Source organism: Danio rerio, chromosome 13, assembly GCF_049306965.1.
Source record: "Danio rerio strain Tuebingen ecotype United States chromosome 13, GRCz12tu, whole genome shotgun sequence".
In the NCBI taxonomy this organism is placed as follows: domain Eukaryota; kingdom Metazoa; phylum Chordata; class Actinopteri; order Cypriniformes; family Danionidae; genus Danio; species Danio rerio.
The window spans coordinates 12,096,293-12,113,581 of NC_133188.1; the positions used below are offsets into that span (position 1 = coordinate 12,096,293).

General features: G+C 35.6%; 2 protein-coding genes across 5 annotated transcripts in view; both read right to left on the reverse strand.

Moving 5' to 3' along the window:
* Nucleotides 1-992: 992 nt before the first annotated feature.
* Nucleotides 993-5,692, reverse strand: nat8 (N-acetyltransferase 8). The gene is made up of 2 exons (XM_001342578.7): nucleotides 5,353-5,692; nucleotides 993-4,801 (listed from the first exon to the last, which is right to left on the reverse strand). The coding sequence occupies exon 2, from the start codon at nucleotides 4,796-4,798 to the stop codon at nucleotides 4,133-4,135; it is 666 nt and encodes a 221-aa protein (XP_001342614.1). The 5' UTR covers nucleotides 4,799-4,801; nucleotides 5,353-5,692; the 3' UTR covers nucleotides 993-4,132.
* A 5,757-nt stretch (nucleotides 5,693-11,449) lies between these two features.
* The window catches only part of slc39a8 (solute carrier family 39 member 8), a 29,000-nt gene continuing 23,160 nt past the window's right edge, over nucleotides 11,450-17,289 (reverse strand). For all 4 annotated transcript variants that reach the window (XM_009307205.4, XM_073920752.1, XM_073920753.1 and 1 more), the window contains one exon: nucleotides 11,450-17,255. In XM_009307205.4, coding sequence (XP_009305480.1) covers nucleotides 17,106-17,255 — 150 coding nt within the window. In that variant the 3' untranslated portion in view covers nucleotides 11,450-17,105. The remainder of the gene's footprint in view (nucleotides 17,256-17,289) is intronic.

Sequence of the window (17,289 nt, forward strand, 5' to 3'; positions counted from 1 at the left end):
TTTTCCAATTTAAATCCCTGATGAACCCAGACCAATACAAAATTATGTAGGGTTTACTAATTATAAGAGACTGAAATAAGGAATGTATGGCCTTATTTTGGTGAGAAGAAAAACAAAGCTTCCCACATAGTGTATCTTTGGGGTGTAACAAAGAAATATTTCCTGAATTTGAGTAACTTTTACATAGTGAGACAATACATAGGGGAATAGCAGCAACTACTATTGCAAATTCTTTATGGGATAAAGGAAAATTAAAGTGTGATAAAAATTCTTCAAAAGTCATTAAGTAACCTTGGGAATTTAGTACCCGTCCCACCAAAAAAAATTCCCTTTTCAAACCAATTTTTTAAGAACAAGCTTTTATGTTTATACAAAATGTTACAGTTATACAAATATAATATTGGTGTGGGGAGAAGTTTTGTTTGTATATTCATTTCCAAGCTAAAAGAGCTTGTTTGTGAAAGGCTGAGAGTTTAATTGGAAGTTTCTCTGCTTGACGTCAGCTATTTTAACTGCCTCCTTACACATCTACGAAACGTCACACCAAGGGGCATAATTTAAGTCAATTTTAAGGACTACTGTATAACCATGACACTAATCCAGGAAGAAGCTCGCTGTTGGCCTGAAAAGGTAACCGGGGGAAAAAACTCTTACCTTTGTGAAGAACTTTTAATGTCGTAAATTTTGCTGAAACAATAACATTACACAGTAACTAGCTAATGACTCTTTAATATGTGGACTGCCGTTAATATGTGTGCCTAATTTATCTTCCTGCAAGCAGGTTAATGTGTTGTCTTTGACTAAAAAATACAGGAAGAAAGAAAAATACAATAGTCATCTTCACATCTGCTTTTTCTTATGCTTTTACCCTAAAAATAATATTAACAATGCTAAAAATACAGGCCAGGATTGTCCAACAGTTGTTCTATGAATTACTGATATGTCTAAAAATAACTATACTGTAAATATGTTAAAACACCGGACATAAAAAACACATTTATAAAAGATTTTATTGATTTCTTACAACAAATTACAAAAAAAAATCTTCATATTGAGTGGATGTTACGTTGAATGTTTTACACTGAAATCAGTCAGCCACAGGACAATCACATTTCATTATGTCATCAATTAAAAACAACAGAAAAAAAGCTCAGATGATTCAGTTCTTTTGTTAACCAGCATAAACTGATAATAATTTTCACACTCTTGCTGCCATTATAATCAACATCAATACTAAGAGAGGTGGAAATGTAACGTCCTTCACATTGCAAGCAATTCCTGTTAAAACCATCGGACGGTTTCGGGGTATCTCATTTGCATTACGGACCAAATGCAAATACTTTGTTTACAGGGAACTGCTGTTTTTCGCAGTCCAAGAAACTTCTAAATATACATAAACAAAAAAGATCTTCAACAACACATCAAGGTCTACAAACTCTATGGCATTTTCTCCAAGAACACATCCCTCAAATGCTTGTTAAATACTCTGTGGTGAAATGATCAGAAATGCATCGTTTTGATTCTGTAAAGGGAGAGTTTAACCCAAAAAGTGAAATCTGTTATTATTTAGTCACCTTTCCCTTGATCAAAACCCATGGATCCTTTTTAAAAGACTGTTATGATAAGTTTAACATCCTAAATCCTTGAAAGTTTTTAATATTTAGATTTTTTTTTAAACGTATAAACATTGATATGCATTTATGTATGTATTACATCATATTTGCGTCAACTTAAAAAACAAATGACCGCTTATGTGAGGTGTTTCTAACACAGCGTCTATGAGGCTTAGAGTAAATTTGATGTTGTTCTCTCCTCTGTCTGCCGTCATCAGTCTCACACTATTTCCTTATTTTCTAAAAGTCTTGATTACACCATCGTGGTCGTTTTCTTTTATTATTTTAGCAAATAAGATTGTAAAAAAAAAATGTTGTACACTCCCATTCACTGCGCTCTAAATTTACCAAGCTATGATGAAAAGGAAGTGTGGAAAGGGTCCATATTAACAGAAAAGAATAAACATTTTGAAGAATGCTGGTTACCCATTAACTTTTATAGTGCTTTTTTTTCCACAAAGAATGTCGATTGGTCCAAACAACCAGCATTTCCCAACATCTAAATATCTTCCGTATCAAAAAACATCAGAATATTCTTTTATTTTGTTCAACAGAGGAAAGAGGGAGAGTAAATGGTGAGGTCATTTTCATTTTGGGTGAACTATCACTTTAAAGGCTCCATCTTCACTTGTCATTTCAGACTTATTAGACTTTAATTCAACTTCAGAACACGGATACATACATTTGTAACCAATTCTATGTGATTTCTTTACATTCCCTCAAAGTCTACTTACTCAAAATGCAATGCATCAAAACATTTGCAAACTTATAAATGAATGATATTCTAAAGAGTTTTGCATAAAACAGTTATCAGCAAACAATGTTTACAGCCTTCAGATTTGATCTTTGACACGAGAACAAATTCGATTCATTCTTTTATGTCACATTTGAGCTTCATGAACCATTGAGGTTTGTTTGTCTCGCATGTCATTAATATATGGTAGTAGGCATGGGGCTGATAAAAGATTCTGAAGGTGTGATAACCTTGGATACCAATATTCGCGGTTGTTTCACGGTACTGTGATTACTGCTCGAAAATATATTCTTTTAAATGTCTGAGGAAAAAATTACGCTTTTTTCCCCCTTTAAACACAATATTTTAAGAAATACTTTAGAGGAGTAAACATGTCAGGCTAAATAATTAAAATTAGTTATTGAATCAAATGAATCAAACACACAGATTTCTTTCATCTAAAACGCCATCTTTGGAGATCTTTTCAGCTGGAGATACTGTTGTCCTAAGAAAATTTTGCCGGTTTTAAAACCTTGACTTTTCCAAAACGGTTATCGTCTCATGTCAATATGGTGGGGCTTCTGATTATGATTTCTGATCGCTGTTCATATGTGAATAAAACCTGCCCTTTAGATTGATTCATATAAATATTTAGGAGTGAACATTGATAGTGAACTTAATTGGCACTCTCAGGTGTCAAGTCTTTGTGCAAGAATTTATCAGCAATTACACTTTTTACGCAGACTAAGATTATTTGGAGTGAGTAGCAGCATAATGATGACTTTTTATAAAGCAACAATAGAGTCTATTTTAAGATATGGGATTATTGTTTGGTTTGGGAATCTGACAGTAAAAATGAAAACCCAAGTAAATAACCTGATGAGAGTGGCAGGAAAAATCACGGGAATTAAGACACTTGGTTCACTAAAAGACATCTTTGAGTTGTGCACAATCCAACAAGCCAACAAGATTTTATCTGATTCTTCACATGTGCTGTCTGTGGAATATGAGCTGATGAATTCTGGCAGAAGATATAGGGTCCCGCTGTGCAAGCATAATAGATATAAACATTCTTTTGTTCCTTTTCAATTAAGTTGATCAACGAGCAAGCAAGGAAGGATGGTCAAAGACTAAGATAACAGGATTGGTTTGCACAACAGAGGGCAGTGGGGCATATGGTACTTTAATCATTTTTTATTTTTTTATAAAAAATTTATTAAAATTACTGATTTTATGGAATCATATTTATATTAGGAGGTATTTTAGGATTAGATTTTAATGTGTATGTATGTTACATGTTTTCTTGTTAGTGTCGATGTACAGCAGAACCTTTTTTCTAAAACAAATTTCTCCTACGGGAGACAATACATTTTACCTTGACCTTGACTTCTCTTTGAACATTCAATGTTTTGGATTAAAATGTAGGAACTGATTAAAAAGTTAATAAAACTGATTCATTAAAAAACTGATTTGTTTTCTGAAGGTGAAAAAAAGTGCTGAAGGTGTGGAACAAGATAAGCAAATAATAACAGAATTTGGTTAAACTAATGCTTTAAATCATAAACAAAAAAGTTCTGCTTTAAAACTACATAAAAAATTGCATAAGACAACTGATTCACCCGCCCCCCTTTATAAATAACTTCTTATAAAAGAACACCTCCCTTTTTCCAAAGTGGATTTTTTAGAAAGAAACAGACAATTGAAGATAGCGGTTTGCTTCATTAGTGATTTGAACCAGCGTTAAAAAGCCCTTTTAATCAGGAACAAAACTGCAGAGGCGTCATCCTCAGTTGTGACGTTTTACGATGAGCTGATACTCCATTAGTGTGAAATTAGTCAGCTTGGCAATAAACTCTGGAGCACTAAATTCTCTGACCTTGTGGTAGCCCATGTGCTCATAGAGCTTCTGTGCATCTGTCTGGACCACTGAAGTGTGCAGGATTACTCCTAAATAACCACGTTCACGAGCAAAATCAGCCACGGTGCGGCACAGCGCTTTGGCAATGCCTTTTCCACGATGAGCCTTTTTAACAGACATTCTCTTCAGTTCCAAGAAGTTCTTGTCATTCTCTGAAGGAAAGCAGCCAACTGTGCCCACGACACGACCTTGGCTTTCGGCAACCCAGACGCAGGCATTCGGTGGATCCATGTAGGTCTGCTGAATGTGGCTTAGATCTTGTTCAAGGGATGTCTGGATGTACTTGTTGAACATGTAACACACGCTTTGCCTGCCTGCGGCCAAAAGCAGCGTGACTGCGAGAACGGGTAAAAGGATGGACATTGAGCTGGTCAGCAAAGCGCAAAACACACATCCCAGAAACATCTGTGCCAGGGGCTGCTTGAGGACGTGCATGCAGGATGACGGGATGTGTTCACTCATACCGATAGTGAAAACCTCCTTCACTTCTTCAAGATCCTCCTCTCTGTACTGACGAATCTGCACCTCATCCATGACCTTCAAAATCAACCAAAGACGCAATTTCATTGAAAGCTAAGGACAAACCAAATAAAATTACACTCGTCTAGTCATTAATTGAGGTAAAGTTGGTTTTATATTCGCACATTCGTTTATTTATAAGTCCCTATATTGTTTACTTTGAATATTCAATCGGGATTAGCATGCAAGTATGACTTCAAAACAACATTAGCATTGTCTAATTGACTTTGAACAATGTTGTACTTTGATAATCATTGGCTGCTATTATGATTTCCCTATTTAGAATTTGCAAAAAATAATTTTCTGAAATGATATTATTAAGGAAAAAGTGTGAATATAAAACCAACTCTACCTCTATTAATCATTACCAGTCCTTTTGGAAGTGAAATAATGTTTACTTACATCTATATAACTACACAGTGACAAATATATCAGGTATAAGACTAACATTTAAAAAAAAAACAGTGAAAACAGTATTAACGTTATATCTCACTCTGACAGTCTTGGTGATTCTATTAGTATCCAAAAATCACAAGACACAGTATATATATGGTGGCACAGAAACTCACAGCAAACTCCCCCGATCGCCTCGATCCAGATAAGACGAGATTTCCAGGTTATTGACCTTTACTCGATGCCCAGCGAGCATATATACCAAGCATTCGCGAGTTTACGGAAGTGTTCCTGAAGAGCTTCGGGGAGACGGTGTCTGCACAAAGTAACAACGGTGATAATCAAAATCAGGCCAATTGAAAACAGGCTTTTTTCAGATGTTTAAAATCTAGAGTAACCAAATAAATAAATATATAATAATAGTAGCAGTAAGTAGTAGCAGACGTCCCCCACTGTAAATGATCAAACTAACAACATTAATGCTTTGTTGTTCAGTTCTTCGTTTCCTTCGATCACAGCTTAAGAGCTCGCTGTCGACATCTGCTGGAGAGGAGATTTTAAATAAATGACAAACGCGATTCTTTCAGTGAAGATATCCATCCATCCATCCATCCATCCATCCATCCATCCATCCATCCATCTATCTATCTATCTATCTATCTATCTATCTATCTATCTATCTATCTATCTATCTATCTATCTATCTATCTATCTATCTATCTATCCATCCATCCATCCATCCATCCATCCATCCATCCATCCATCCATCCATCCATCCATCTATCTATCTATCTATCTATCTATCTATCTATCTATCTATCTATCTATCTATCTATCTATCTATCTATGCTGAAAAATCCAGTTTAAACAGCCTAGGATAGTTGGCTGGTTTTAGCTAGTCAACCAACCTGGCTTTAGAGGTGTTTTGGCCATTTACAGCCTGGTTTTAGCTGGACGGGCTGGTAGGTGAACAGCTAAAACCAGCTTGATCAGCTTAAACCAGGATGGTCAAGCTGGTTTTAGATGGTTTTAGCTGGTCACTTTCCAGCCAGACCAGCTAAGACCAGGCTAGAAATGGCTAGAAACCAGCCTGGAAGTGGCCAAAACCCCTCTAAAACCAGGCTGGTTTAAGCTGGATTTTTCATCAGGGTCTGTCTGTCTGTCTGTCTTTTTATTTATCTATCTGTATCTGTTTTATATTCACGCCATATAACGTATAAACGGTTTAATTTTTAAAGCAAATTCAAACTTTAAACTACTTAAGCCAACAACAATGTCTGTCTTGTAAACTTGTGTTGTTGTTGTTGTTGTTGTTGTTGCTTGTTACTGTTTATTTATGTTTAATGAGGTTAGCAACTGTGTAATAATGGTAATTAATTAATAACACAAAAGTCCTAATTATGGATCACACTTTTAATCTATTTAATTTTTTTTTAACTCAAATTTGATAAACTTTCAGTTAGGCTAAATGAAAAAGGCTATTTCAGTTTTTCTCTGTGAATTTGGTGCATTTCTCACAACACTTTACATTTTCAAATCAGTTAATGCATTTCATTGCAATGCATTTTAAAGCAATTAGTACAAACTGCAAAACCTAGTTGATTACCTGCAAAAACTTGTCACTTGCTCAAAATGGATAGCTCATTCCTCTAAAGCAAGTACTGATGTCAATGAAAGTGTCAGTGTCACTGCATTTAGTGGGGAATCTGAGTACAAGACACTGACTATGTTTGATTCACATTTTTACTGCATTTGCTCTTTACAATCCTTATTTATTCCCAGCATTGTGCAAAAGAATAAATACACCCTTATTTACAACAAACATAAACTCTCATTGGGTAGAGCTGTGCACAACTGTAAACAATATTGCAGAACATATTGGAACTGTCTGTAAATCATTTATGAAATTGTTTAATTTAGAAGACATTTTCAGAAAAAAAAAAGATTTAAGATTTTTTATAAAATTTGCTTGACAGATTTTGACAACTAGTTCAGCATTTTTGTATGTAATGACTCAAGTAATCTAATGAGGACTATTAGTCTTATATGGAATGACTATTCAGCATTCACAAGTTTATTGCATTTTGAATGACATGACATAAGCAAATAATGTTATAAAGCAGCAGAGAGTTGTATGAAAGCAGTTGATGCATGTCCAAAAGCATTTGCAATTTTTTGAGAGGGGTCTGGCTGCATACGAGGTGCAGTGCAATCTGAGCTGCATCCAATGCTTTTTGATGCGCTCACCTAACCCCAACCCTAACCCTACCCATCACAGTGACGTCACTCGCTCCATTGAGTGCATTGAGTCTGACGTTACATCGCTGTGTGATGCAATCTCAGCTTGTATCATCAAGGCTGCATCCAGATGCTATTGAATTAATTGGAAGGAATGAGAAACTGCTACTATGATGTGCACAAATGACTAATTGTTTAGAGAAATGCATTAACTTTTGTGCAAATGTAAATAATGTTGTGAGAAATGCAACAAAGCCACTGAGAAAAATTGTAAAACATTTAATCCATTTTAGTTTTTTTTTTTTTTACTTCAATTTGACAAACTTCCAGTGAAATGAAAACGACTATTATTGTGACCTCCTCTAATCCACTAGATGGCGGATTTCTACAGTCTCTAAATGATGACTGGACAGAAAGAAATACAGGAGGTGTGCAAAAAGCCTTTATAGTTTTAGAAATATTTCTATAAACTTCTAATTATATTTAAGTGCAGAAAAATATCTGAAAGGTGATGGTAACACACAAAATTATGGCATACTTATCAAAATTAAAAAACCAAACAGTAAGAACTGGTCTTTAAAGTAAAATAAGGAACATCAAGAGGAAGATCTGTGGAAGATCTAGTTTATGAATGAAACAAAAATCCACTATTTAAGGGTCCTGCTGAAAAAACAACAACAAAAAAACAGCATATGCTGGTGAAGTGTTTTGATGCTGGCAAGAACAGCATCAAAATATACCTTGCCAGCATATGCTGTTTTCATAGCTTTTCATAATTTCATATCATTTATCATCTGTGTTGCTGTTATTAAGCTCAAAAGAGAAAAAAATGTAGACAAGAGAGAGAGGAAAAAAAGAGAAACATCCTTTTTATAGTATAAGATGTTGACCTATAACAGGTATTTCAGCCCAGGAAGAACAGACAATGTCCCACAGTTCCTGTAAATTTTTAGGTTTTACCTCAGAAACTGCATCTTAATGTCAGCCAAAATATTTTGTTGTGGAAGGTCGCTGGTTCGAACCCCAGCTGGGTCAGTTGGCATTTCTTTGTGGAGTTTGCATGTTCTCTCCATATCCATGTGGGTTTCCACCAAGTGCCGGTAGTTTCCTCCACAGTCCAAAGACTTGTGCTGTAGGTGAATTGGGTAAGCTAAATTGTCCGTAGTGTATGTGTGTATGTCCTAGTCCTCCAGGTTGGGTTTAAAATAAGATGTTACAAAATACCAACATGGTGTGGCTAAATATCAACTTAGATATAAACGACCCTGGGAGTAAGTCTTAAGGTCAGGGCACTGAGCTGGCCATTTCATTTCCTCTATCCTGTTTGCCTGAAACCAATTTGTCATTCATTTACTTGTGCGTTTGGGGTCGTTGTTCTATTGAAGCACTTATTTCAGGAGCATTTCCTCTTTGGCATAGGGGAACGTAATCTCCTCTGGCATTTTGATGTTGTCAAACTGATCCATGATGATAAATAGATCAAAACTCTTCACAGTGATCTGAGGCTTGAATTTAGTATATGGTTGTCTTCACATTGACATGTTGGTAGTGACCAGATCTGAAGTGAACAATTTTACTCTAATCAGTCCACATTTGTCTTTGGGCCTATTGATGTGTTGTTTGGCCATTTTTTCAACAATGGTGCTTTAGAACAGTGGTTCTCAAAGTGGTGGTCTGGACCCCCCGCGGAATCACAGGATAATGAAGGGGGGTCGCCTGGTGATTTCCAAAAATCCATTTATTTTTATTAAACCATAAGAATTACCATATTTTACCCATAACCTACTGAAGAGAAAAATAGTTGTTTATATAATTACTATAGTAGCTTACCAGTTCTATTGGATTGCGATCACTGGGAGGATTGCATTATATTAAAGACACAGCAATAGTGTCAGATGCAGCAGATTGATTTGATAAAACCAGGTTAAACTTTCCGGCTCATTTACAGCACTGACATACATTGAAAAAAAATGAAACAAAGAATAGACCTGGGTCGATTGGTGTTTGTGCGCCATTGCATGCAAGGTTTCAGTATTTATAACCACCTCAGAGGATATTGTGGGCTGAAAAGTTTGTGAGCCCCTGCTTTGGAGGGGCTTCTTTCAGACAGCTGACCTTTCCTCAAACATCTTCTCACTGTAACTGGACTTGCAGGTCGATTTAGATCATTAGTGATCTGTCTAAAAGTGATGGTTGGCCAGATCTTTGCAATTTTAACTATTCTTTAATTTGTTTTAACCTTTTTTATGTGTTTCATTTTTGATTGTCACTTTAAAGCATTTTAAATCATTTTAAATGAACATTCTGTAATTTACTGCACTTCTTTATACTTGCTTGCTTTCCCTTCTAAAATCAACTTTTACTTAACCAAATACCGGGTCCGAGACGTCATTGACTTTCGCTTTAAGATTTAAAGGGCTAACATTGCACCAGACCCCTTTAAGTGGTGTCGTTTGAAACTGTAGAATCTATATTTTATGCTCATATGCATTACTTTGGTTTTAAGTTATTTACACTTAAATACACATTTTGGATACCCGAGCAGGGTATTTTACTTAGGTTAATTTTCATATTTTTTATATGACACATGTACAAGTTAGAGCTCAAATGAAAGCTCTTGCCGGTGCTCATACGGTTCTAGCATTCTTTTTACTGAATTATATTCACATATCAAACAGTTGCCGAATGAATCTTGGTGTTTCCATGGCGCAGAAATGAAAACAATACATTTATGATCAATAAGCAGCCCCAGATAGCACAGACAGCTGTCATCTCTTACCTTATGCTGTGTGCTTGAGGGCCATTTCTTCTCTGTTTTTGAGGTGATATGCATAAGTAATCCTTTTATATGTCTGACGTGGTCCAAACACAGTGAATTATGTTTGATCAAACAAAAGAATAGTGAAATATGAAAACAATGATCGGTCCTTGTGGCTTGTACAGCACCTCTCATCTGTTGGAATACAATAACTTTTGCTTAGATTATGGTGGAGACGTTTTTCTTTTTTCCTATGATTACAGACATGTGCAGGAACCACCAAAATTAATTACAGCAGGCTAGACCACACAGAACCTAAAAGGTACACTTTCAACTTTGAATTTATAAAAAAAAATACAAAAAGCGCCTCTTTTTTTAAGGTGTTTATTATAATACAGACAACATATACAGATATTTTAAACACTTTTAATAGTGTTTTATGAAAATTCAAAGGGTTTTCTTTAAAATGGTACTAAACTTTTGCATTTACACCTTTGCATGTGGATTTGGGAAGCTTTTAAATTTGGGTAGGCAAAATCCAGGCGGAAATCCCAAAATAGCAGCAGAGTTTAACTGGTTAAATGGCATTATTGTTCAAAACAATGCTTAAAAGACGCCACAATTCAGAAAGAAATATAATTTATAGCAATGTGTGAATGATTGCTGACCTTCCTGCTCAGTCAGTAAATGACCGATAATGGCACGTTTTTCACAGAATGAATGGATTTTCACAGAACCCCACACACTATTGTTTTGAACACACCTGTTTCAGTGCAATGTCTTTGAGAATGAATAGTTTTTACAATAAACATAGGGAGAGCTCAGACACATGTTGGGTTTCCATGTTTTATGGAAACCAACATGTAAGTGTGTTTAAATGTCAATAGTCTTTTTACTTATACTAAAATACACTGAGAAATGATGCCATTGTTATTTCTATATTGACATAAGGAAATATGTGACATTCAAATTTATAAAACACTTTTCATGATCAATAGAATTCAGCTGTACAGAACATATAACTAGTGATCCAAAGGCAACAGTGGTGATAAAAAGCTCTCAAGAAAGAACAACACAAAAATACATACACCTTTAAACAAATATACAGTGCTCATGCAGCACAAATGAGTACACCGCTGTTTTAGCAGCCCCGAATTTTAGTACTTAAAATGTTTCAGCAAACCAAAAAGGTTTTAGTATGGTTTGTGTTCATGCAAGTGAGACAAGTGTGGTGCTAATCGACAAGAGACGGCAACAAAAATCATCCATACACCATACTAATCAAGCAATGCAACTGTTTATTGCTGTTACACACAGTTGATACCGATAATAGTCAATAATTATGAATCATACTCATTCATTTATTTTCTTTTCAGCCTAGTACCTTTATTAATCAGGGATCGCCACGAATGAACCGTCAACCAGCATATGCTTTACGCAGCGGATTCCCTTCCAGCTGCAACCTAGTACTGGGAAACACCCATATACTCTTGCATTCTCACACATACACTACAGCCAACTTAGCTTATTCAATTCACCTATAGCCACTGCCCATGTCTTTGGACTGTGGGGTAAACAGTCGCACCCAGAGGAAACCCATGTGAACATGGGGAGAATACAGAAACGCACAGAAACGCCAACTGACCCAGCCGGGGCTCAAAACAGCTGTGAGGCGACAGTGCTACCCATTGCGTCACGGTGATGCAGAATCATACTTATGATCATCATTAATCGAAATACAACAACATTGCAATAAAGGCTTATAATGAGTCTGCGTCAATACATAGCACCAAGGTACTCACGGCGACCCGAGTTCGATTCCTGGCTCGAGATCCTTTCCCTACTCTCTGTTCCCCACACTTTCCTGTCTGTAAAATGTCCACTGTCCTATTCCAATAAAGGTCAAAACCCCTAAAAAATGATTATTAAAAAAGGCTTATAAGGCGAAATAAAGATGAATAATGAGGATTAAATGAATAAAAGACAGATAATGAAACCCCAAGCAATTTGATATAAGGATATACAACCTCAGAGTGGTGCCATTATTTGCCTCTTCAAAGACTGGGGAGCCCGTTGCAGATATACTGGAAAACCAACATGTGTGTCCAGGAATACCAGGCGATGTGCACTTATAAACTGAGCTGAGCTTCCAATGTTTCAGCAAGAAACTCTAACCTTTATAGCCAAAATTTGGGTGCTGGCCAAAGGTTGGCCTATTAGGTATGAGAGAAGAGATTTGGGCTGCTCTCTTTCTCTCAACTAGCTGCACATCATTTCTAATTGCGAAGCACAAATTTGAGTCAGCATGAGTCAATATAATATCATAGAGTCAATATTCTACCTCCTGAAATGAGAAGAAAGTTAACCTTAAGGTCATGAGACCCTTCTCTGGTCACTTGGTCATGCTTGAGGGTCAATATTTTACCTCCTGAAATTTGGAGAAAGATGTGAAGTTAACCTTAAGGTCATGAGACTTTTCTTTGGTCATTTGGTCGTTCGTTGAGCACAACAAAAAACATGTCCCATTTCTAACAACCCTTTACAGATCTTTTTTTACACATTTGTGTACTGTATATGCAGTATATTAGTCAGTACCAGGGTGATACAGTGGCTCAGTGGTTAGCACTGTTGCCTCACAGCTAGAAGGTCGCTGGTTTGATTCTCTGCTGGGTCATTTGGAATTTCTTTGTGGAGTTTGCATATTCTTCCCGTTTTGGCATGGGTGTTCTCCGGGTGCTCTGGTTTCCCCCACAGTCCAAACACATACGCTATAGGTGAATTGAATAAACTAAATTGGCTGTAGTGTGTGTGCGTAAACAAGAGTGAATGGATGTTTCTTAGTACTGGGCATCCGCTAAAATATTATCCTGGTAAGGCTAAGTTGGTGGTTCATTCCACTGTGGTGACCTCTGATTAATGAAGGGACTAAGTCGAAGGAAAATGAATGAATTAATAAATGAAGTCAGTATCAAAGCCAATACTGGACTTAAAGGGCACCTATTTTACTCCTTTTTCAAGCTTTTAGAGAGGTATTTTGTGTCTCCAGAATGTGTCTGTAAAGTTTCAGCTCAAAATATCCAATAGATTATTTATGAAACCTTTTAGAACATATAGAATATTCTGCTCTGAACACAATGTAGCTGTTTTTGTTGCCTGTGCTTTTAATGCTAGTTCTCCCATGCCACAGCTTCCACGTGCCTGTTAGAGTGTACCTCAATCTCCACCTCGGCTGCGTCAGATAAACAGCACAGTGACAGACATGTAGGAAGCAGATCTGACATTTTTGTGGAGTTAATTCAAACCTTTCAATGAGTCACACACAATGAAGTTACAAAGTTCACGCACGTTTAAATTCACACACAGCGGACACACACATATAGCGCATGCATTTAACTTTTTTTTTTTTCCACCGCAAATTGCTGTATGGATATCTGTTATGTTAATGTACAAAATAATCCTGATTTAACGTCCACAAACGGGATTAAAGCCTCTTCTATTATAATTGTACTGACACGCAGCTGTGGTGATAAAGTAAATATGGTGAAATCGGTGTAATTGATTACAAACATGCACTGTTTCAAAGTTGTAAAACTCATTCTTGATCACATTTGATGATGACTGATGATCACAGAGAGCTGAACAGATCTTTTAATCTCAGTGGTTTTGCGCACGTCCTGTCTTGTTTATAAGATCATACACGTTCCTACGGAGACATGTTAATACATGGCTGTCAATCAATTTGGTAGGCAGGGAAACCGCACCCCTACGTCACATTGGGGTCGGCCTCAAAATGGAGAGGGATTTGGATCCTATTTTAACATCAAGAAAAATGTAAAAAAGAAACTTATTGTTTTTATTTCACCCCAATATGACTATGGACACAATATACCTATACACAGTTCTGTCCAAACGACAGCTTTCAAAAGATGATTTTCCTCATAGGTGCCCTTTAAGATCACCAAAACTTAAGATCAAGGTGAAAAAAATAGTACACCACAATAAATATGTTACACATTATTCAATAATTAGGAAAAAATCAAGAAAACTATTTAAAATATAAAATGTTGTAGTTTTAATTTGAATTTAAATGTATTCTCTTTCTATTGTGTTAAGTAAATGAATATATCTGTTTAATAAACAGCTTAAATGCATCAAAATACTTCTAGTAGGGCTGTGCAATTAATCGAAAATACGTTTTCGATTTTGATTTTGGCTTCTAACGATTATGAAAAACCATTAATCGAGATAAACAATTATTGCATCATATACCACCCCCTTTCCAGTTGTACACATTTGTTGCTCTTAAAAGCGCGAATAACAGCGAGCTGCTGTGTGTGTGCGGCACGCACACAGTCAGAAGCATGTAGTCAGCATTCGGTCTCATTCGCACACTAGGACGAACAGAGCGCACACATCTAAAGTTATCTTAACGTGAGCGCTTTAATGGTCAAATAGGTGTCAAAACGCAGAGTTTAGTGATTATTCATATTAACCCTCATTTGTGTAATAAACAAACAAGTTGAAAATCAAAAGACACGTGAAAGAGAAAACTTTAAAGTGACAGCGCGATATTCCTGCTGCCGCCTGTTTTTATCATTAATCAAACAACAAAAGGAGAAAATCCCTCAGTGCTCTTGACTGAAGGACTGCTGTAGCTAAAGTGTTTTTCTTACAGTGAAGATGCTTAAAGCACAGTTTGCATCATATTTTTATTCTATCCGCTTGTTAAGTGGTGATGTGTTGGTGACGTATGTAATACTGTTTGCGGGTCCAAGCCGCCACTCATTTGAGTTGAGAAATCATCGTTTATGATCACTTTTTATTCATATCACACATTAAAGTTAATTTTATATTAAGTCATAGTGTACACAACAATCTCTGGGTCTGCTGCAACGCAAATACCAAAATTTTGACAATTTATAAAAAACTTAATCACTTTCTGGCTATTGGATATTAGGCATGGGCATATATATTGCAATCGTGATATTTGAAAGTATTAAATCGCTTTGTAAACGTCAATTATTACCATTTCATGAGTCTCCCCATTCAGTTCAATAGAGCGCTTGAACCCGGAAGCCGATTTGCGTGACGTCACACTTAACAAGTGGATTGTATTTATTTCTCTTTCCTTTGCAGGGTGGAAAATAACTGTATATATGCAGTTGAAGTCAGAATTATTAGCCCTCCTGAATATTAGCAACTCTTTTCCTTATCAATTTCTGTTTAAGATTTTTTTTCAACTTATTTCTGAACATAATAGTTTTAATAACTCATTTCTAATAACTGATTTATTTTATATATGGTAGGATGACAGTACATAATATTTTACTAGATATTTTTAAAAATACAAGCATTCAAATTCAAAGTGTGATTCAAGGGCTTAATTAGGGTAATTAGGCAAGTCATTGTAAAACAGTAATTTCTTCTGCTGACAATCAAAAATATATGGCTAAAGGGGGCTAATAATATTGACCTTAAAATAGGTTACAAAATATTTAAACCTGCTTTTATTCTAGCCAAAATAAAACAAATAAGCCTTTCTCCAGAGGAAAAAATATTAGAGGAAATACTGTTACATTTCCTTGCTCTGTTAAACATGATTTGGGAAATATTTATTTTTAAAAAATTTTCAGAAATGCTAGTAATTTTGACTTTAACTGATAAACGTTTTGAAAAATCTGGATTACAGTTGTGACCAAAACAACCGTGATTATGCTTTTTCCAAAATCAAGCAGCCCTAACTTATAGTAAGAAATTGATAAAAACATTCATTTTCAGAAGTGTGTGTACTCATTTATGCTGTGCACTGTGTATGTTTATAACCGTTGACTTTATTTTGTGCAAAACTTTAGTATGAACAACACAAACTGTATGTGCTACACATAACTGCTCATAAATAGCCAATATTACACATTACATGTACAGTGCTCAGTATAATTAAGTACACCCCACTTGGGAAATGAATTTTTGTATCAATTTCTTAGTGAATATAGACCATGTACTTTGGTGCATTTAAATGAAACAGCTTTATTAAACAGGTATATTTATTAAAATAATATTTTAGTCAGCAAACATATTGAGAAATTGAAAGATAATACAATTAAATTTAAGCAAAATATTGCAAAAATAAATTACAGCCTACAAAATTTCAACTAAATCTTTCTTTTTTTGCTTAAATTTGTATTTCATATTTTTTTTATAACATAAGCACTACTTATTGGACCATTATCGTAAGTTATTTTGTTAGATAAGCTCCAGATTTGGCTTCAGTGCTGACTAATCTAATGTATATGCACAGATATAATGATCTATAGCTTCATATTAAAAATATGAATTTAAAAGACAGATTTGTGAGGGGTGTACTTATATATGCCAAGCACTGTATTTTATAAATCAATAAATGATGTATATTTCTAAATAACCCTAAACCAAACCTAATCCTTTTTTTTTAATGTAATTATTACTTATACTTAAATGTTAAATTAAACTGTAATTAAATAAAGTGCAGCCTTCCTTCTATAATAGCATTTAGAAAAGACACAAAGGCACAAATCAACAGTCTTCACCTTCATGTGCTATGCTTGGACTTTGCAAACATGATATACGGTCTCAGTCAAAAGGTGCAGCTTTGACATTTGTTCTACAAAGCAGCTTAGAGACTCGGTGTCGGGCTGTACTGAGGAATTCCTGCTCACACAGCGGCCTATTGTTGCCAACTCGCAGACACAAACAGCCACAGCAGAGCAACAACAGCAGTAAAAAAAAAACATTACAGAAATCAATCTTCCAGGACCATTTGATTGTGTTACATTTTCCCAACTGCAAACACAGCACAAGTTTAATATAAAAATAGGGGAGAAAAATAGTGTCTGAAGGGTTTTTGGTTTTTTTGAAAGTGAAAACAATTGTTCTTTGTTTCCCTTGGCTTTCTTTCTACTGCAGATTGATATCTCCAGCGAACAGGGTGATAAGCAGAATTATAGTGAATCCGGTGAGCAGTCCAGCATTTTGGATGAGGAAGAACACGACTCTTTCCTGATAGTCTTTGGTATGTGATGCCATGATACTGTTCATCTCTGGGAACTGGAAAAACAGAGTACAATACTGTGACTTGAAG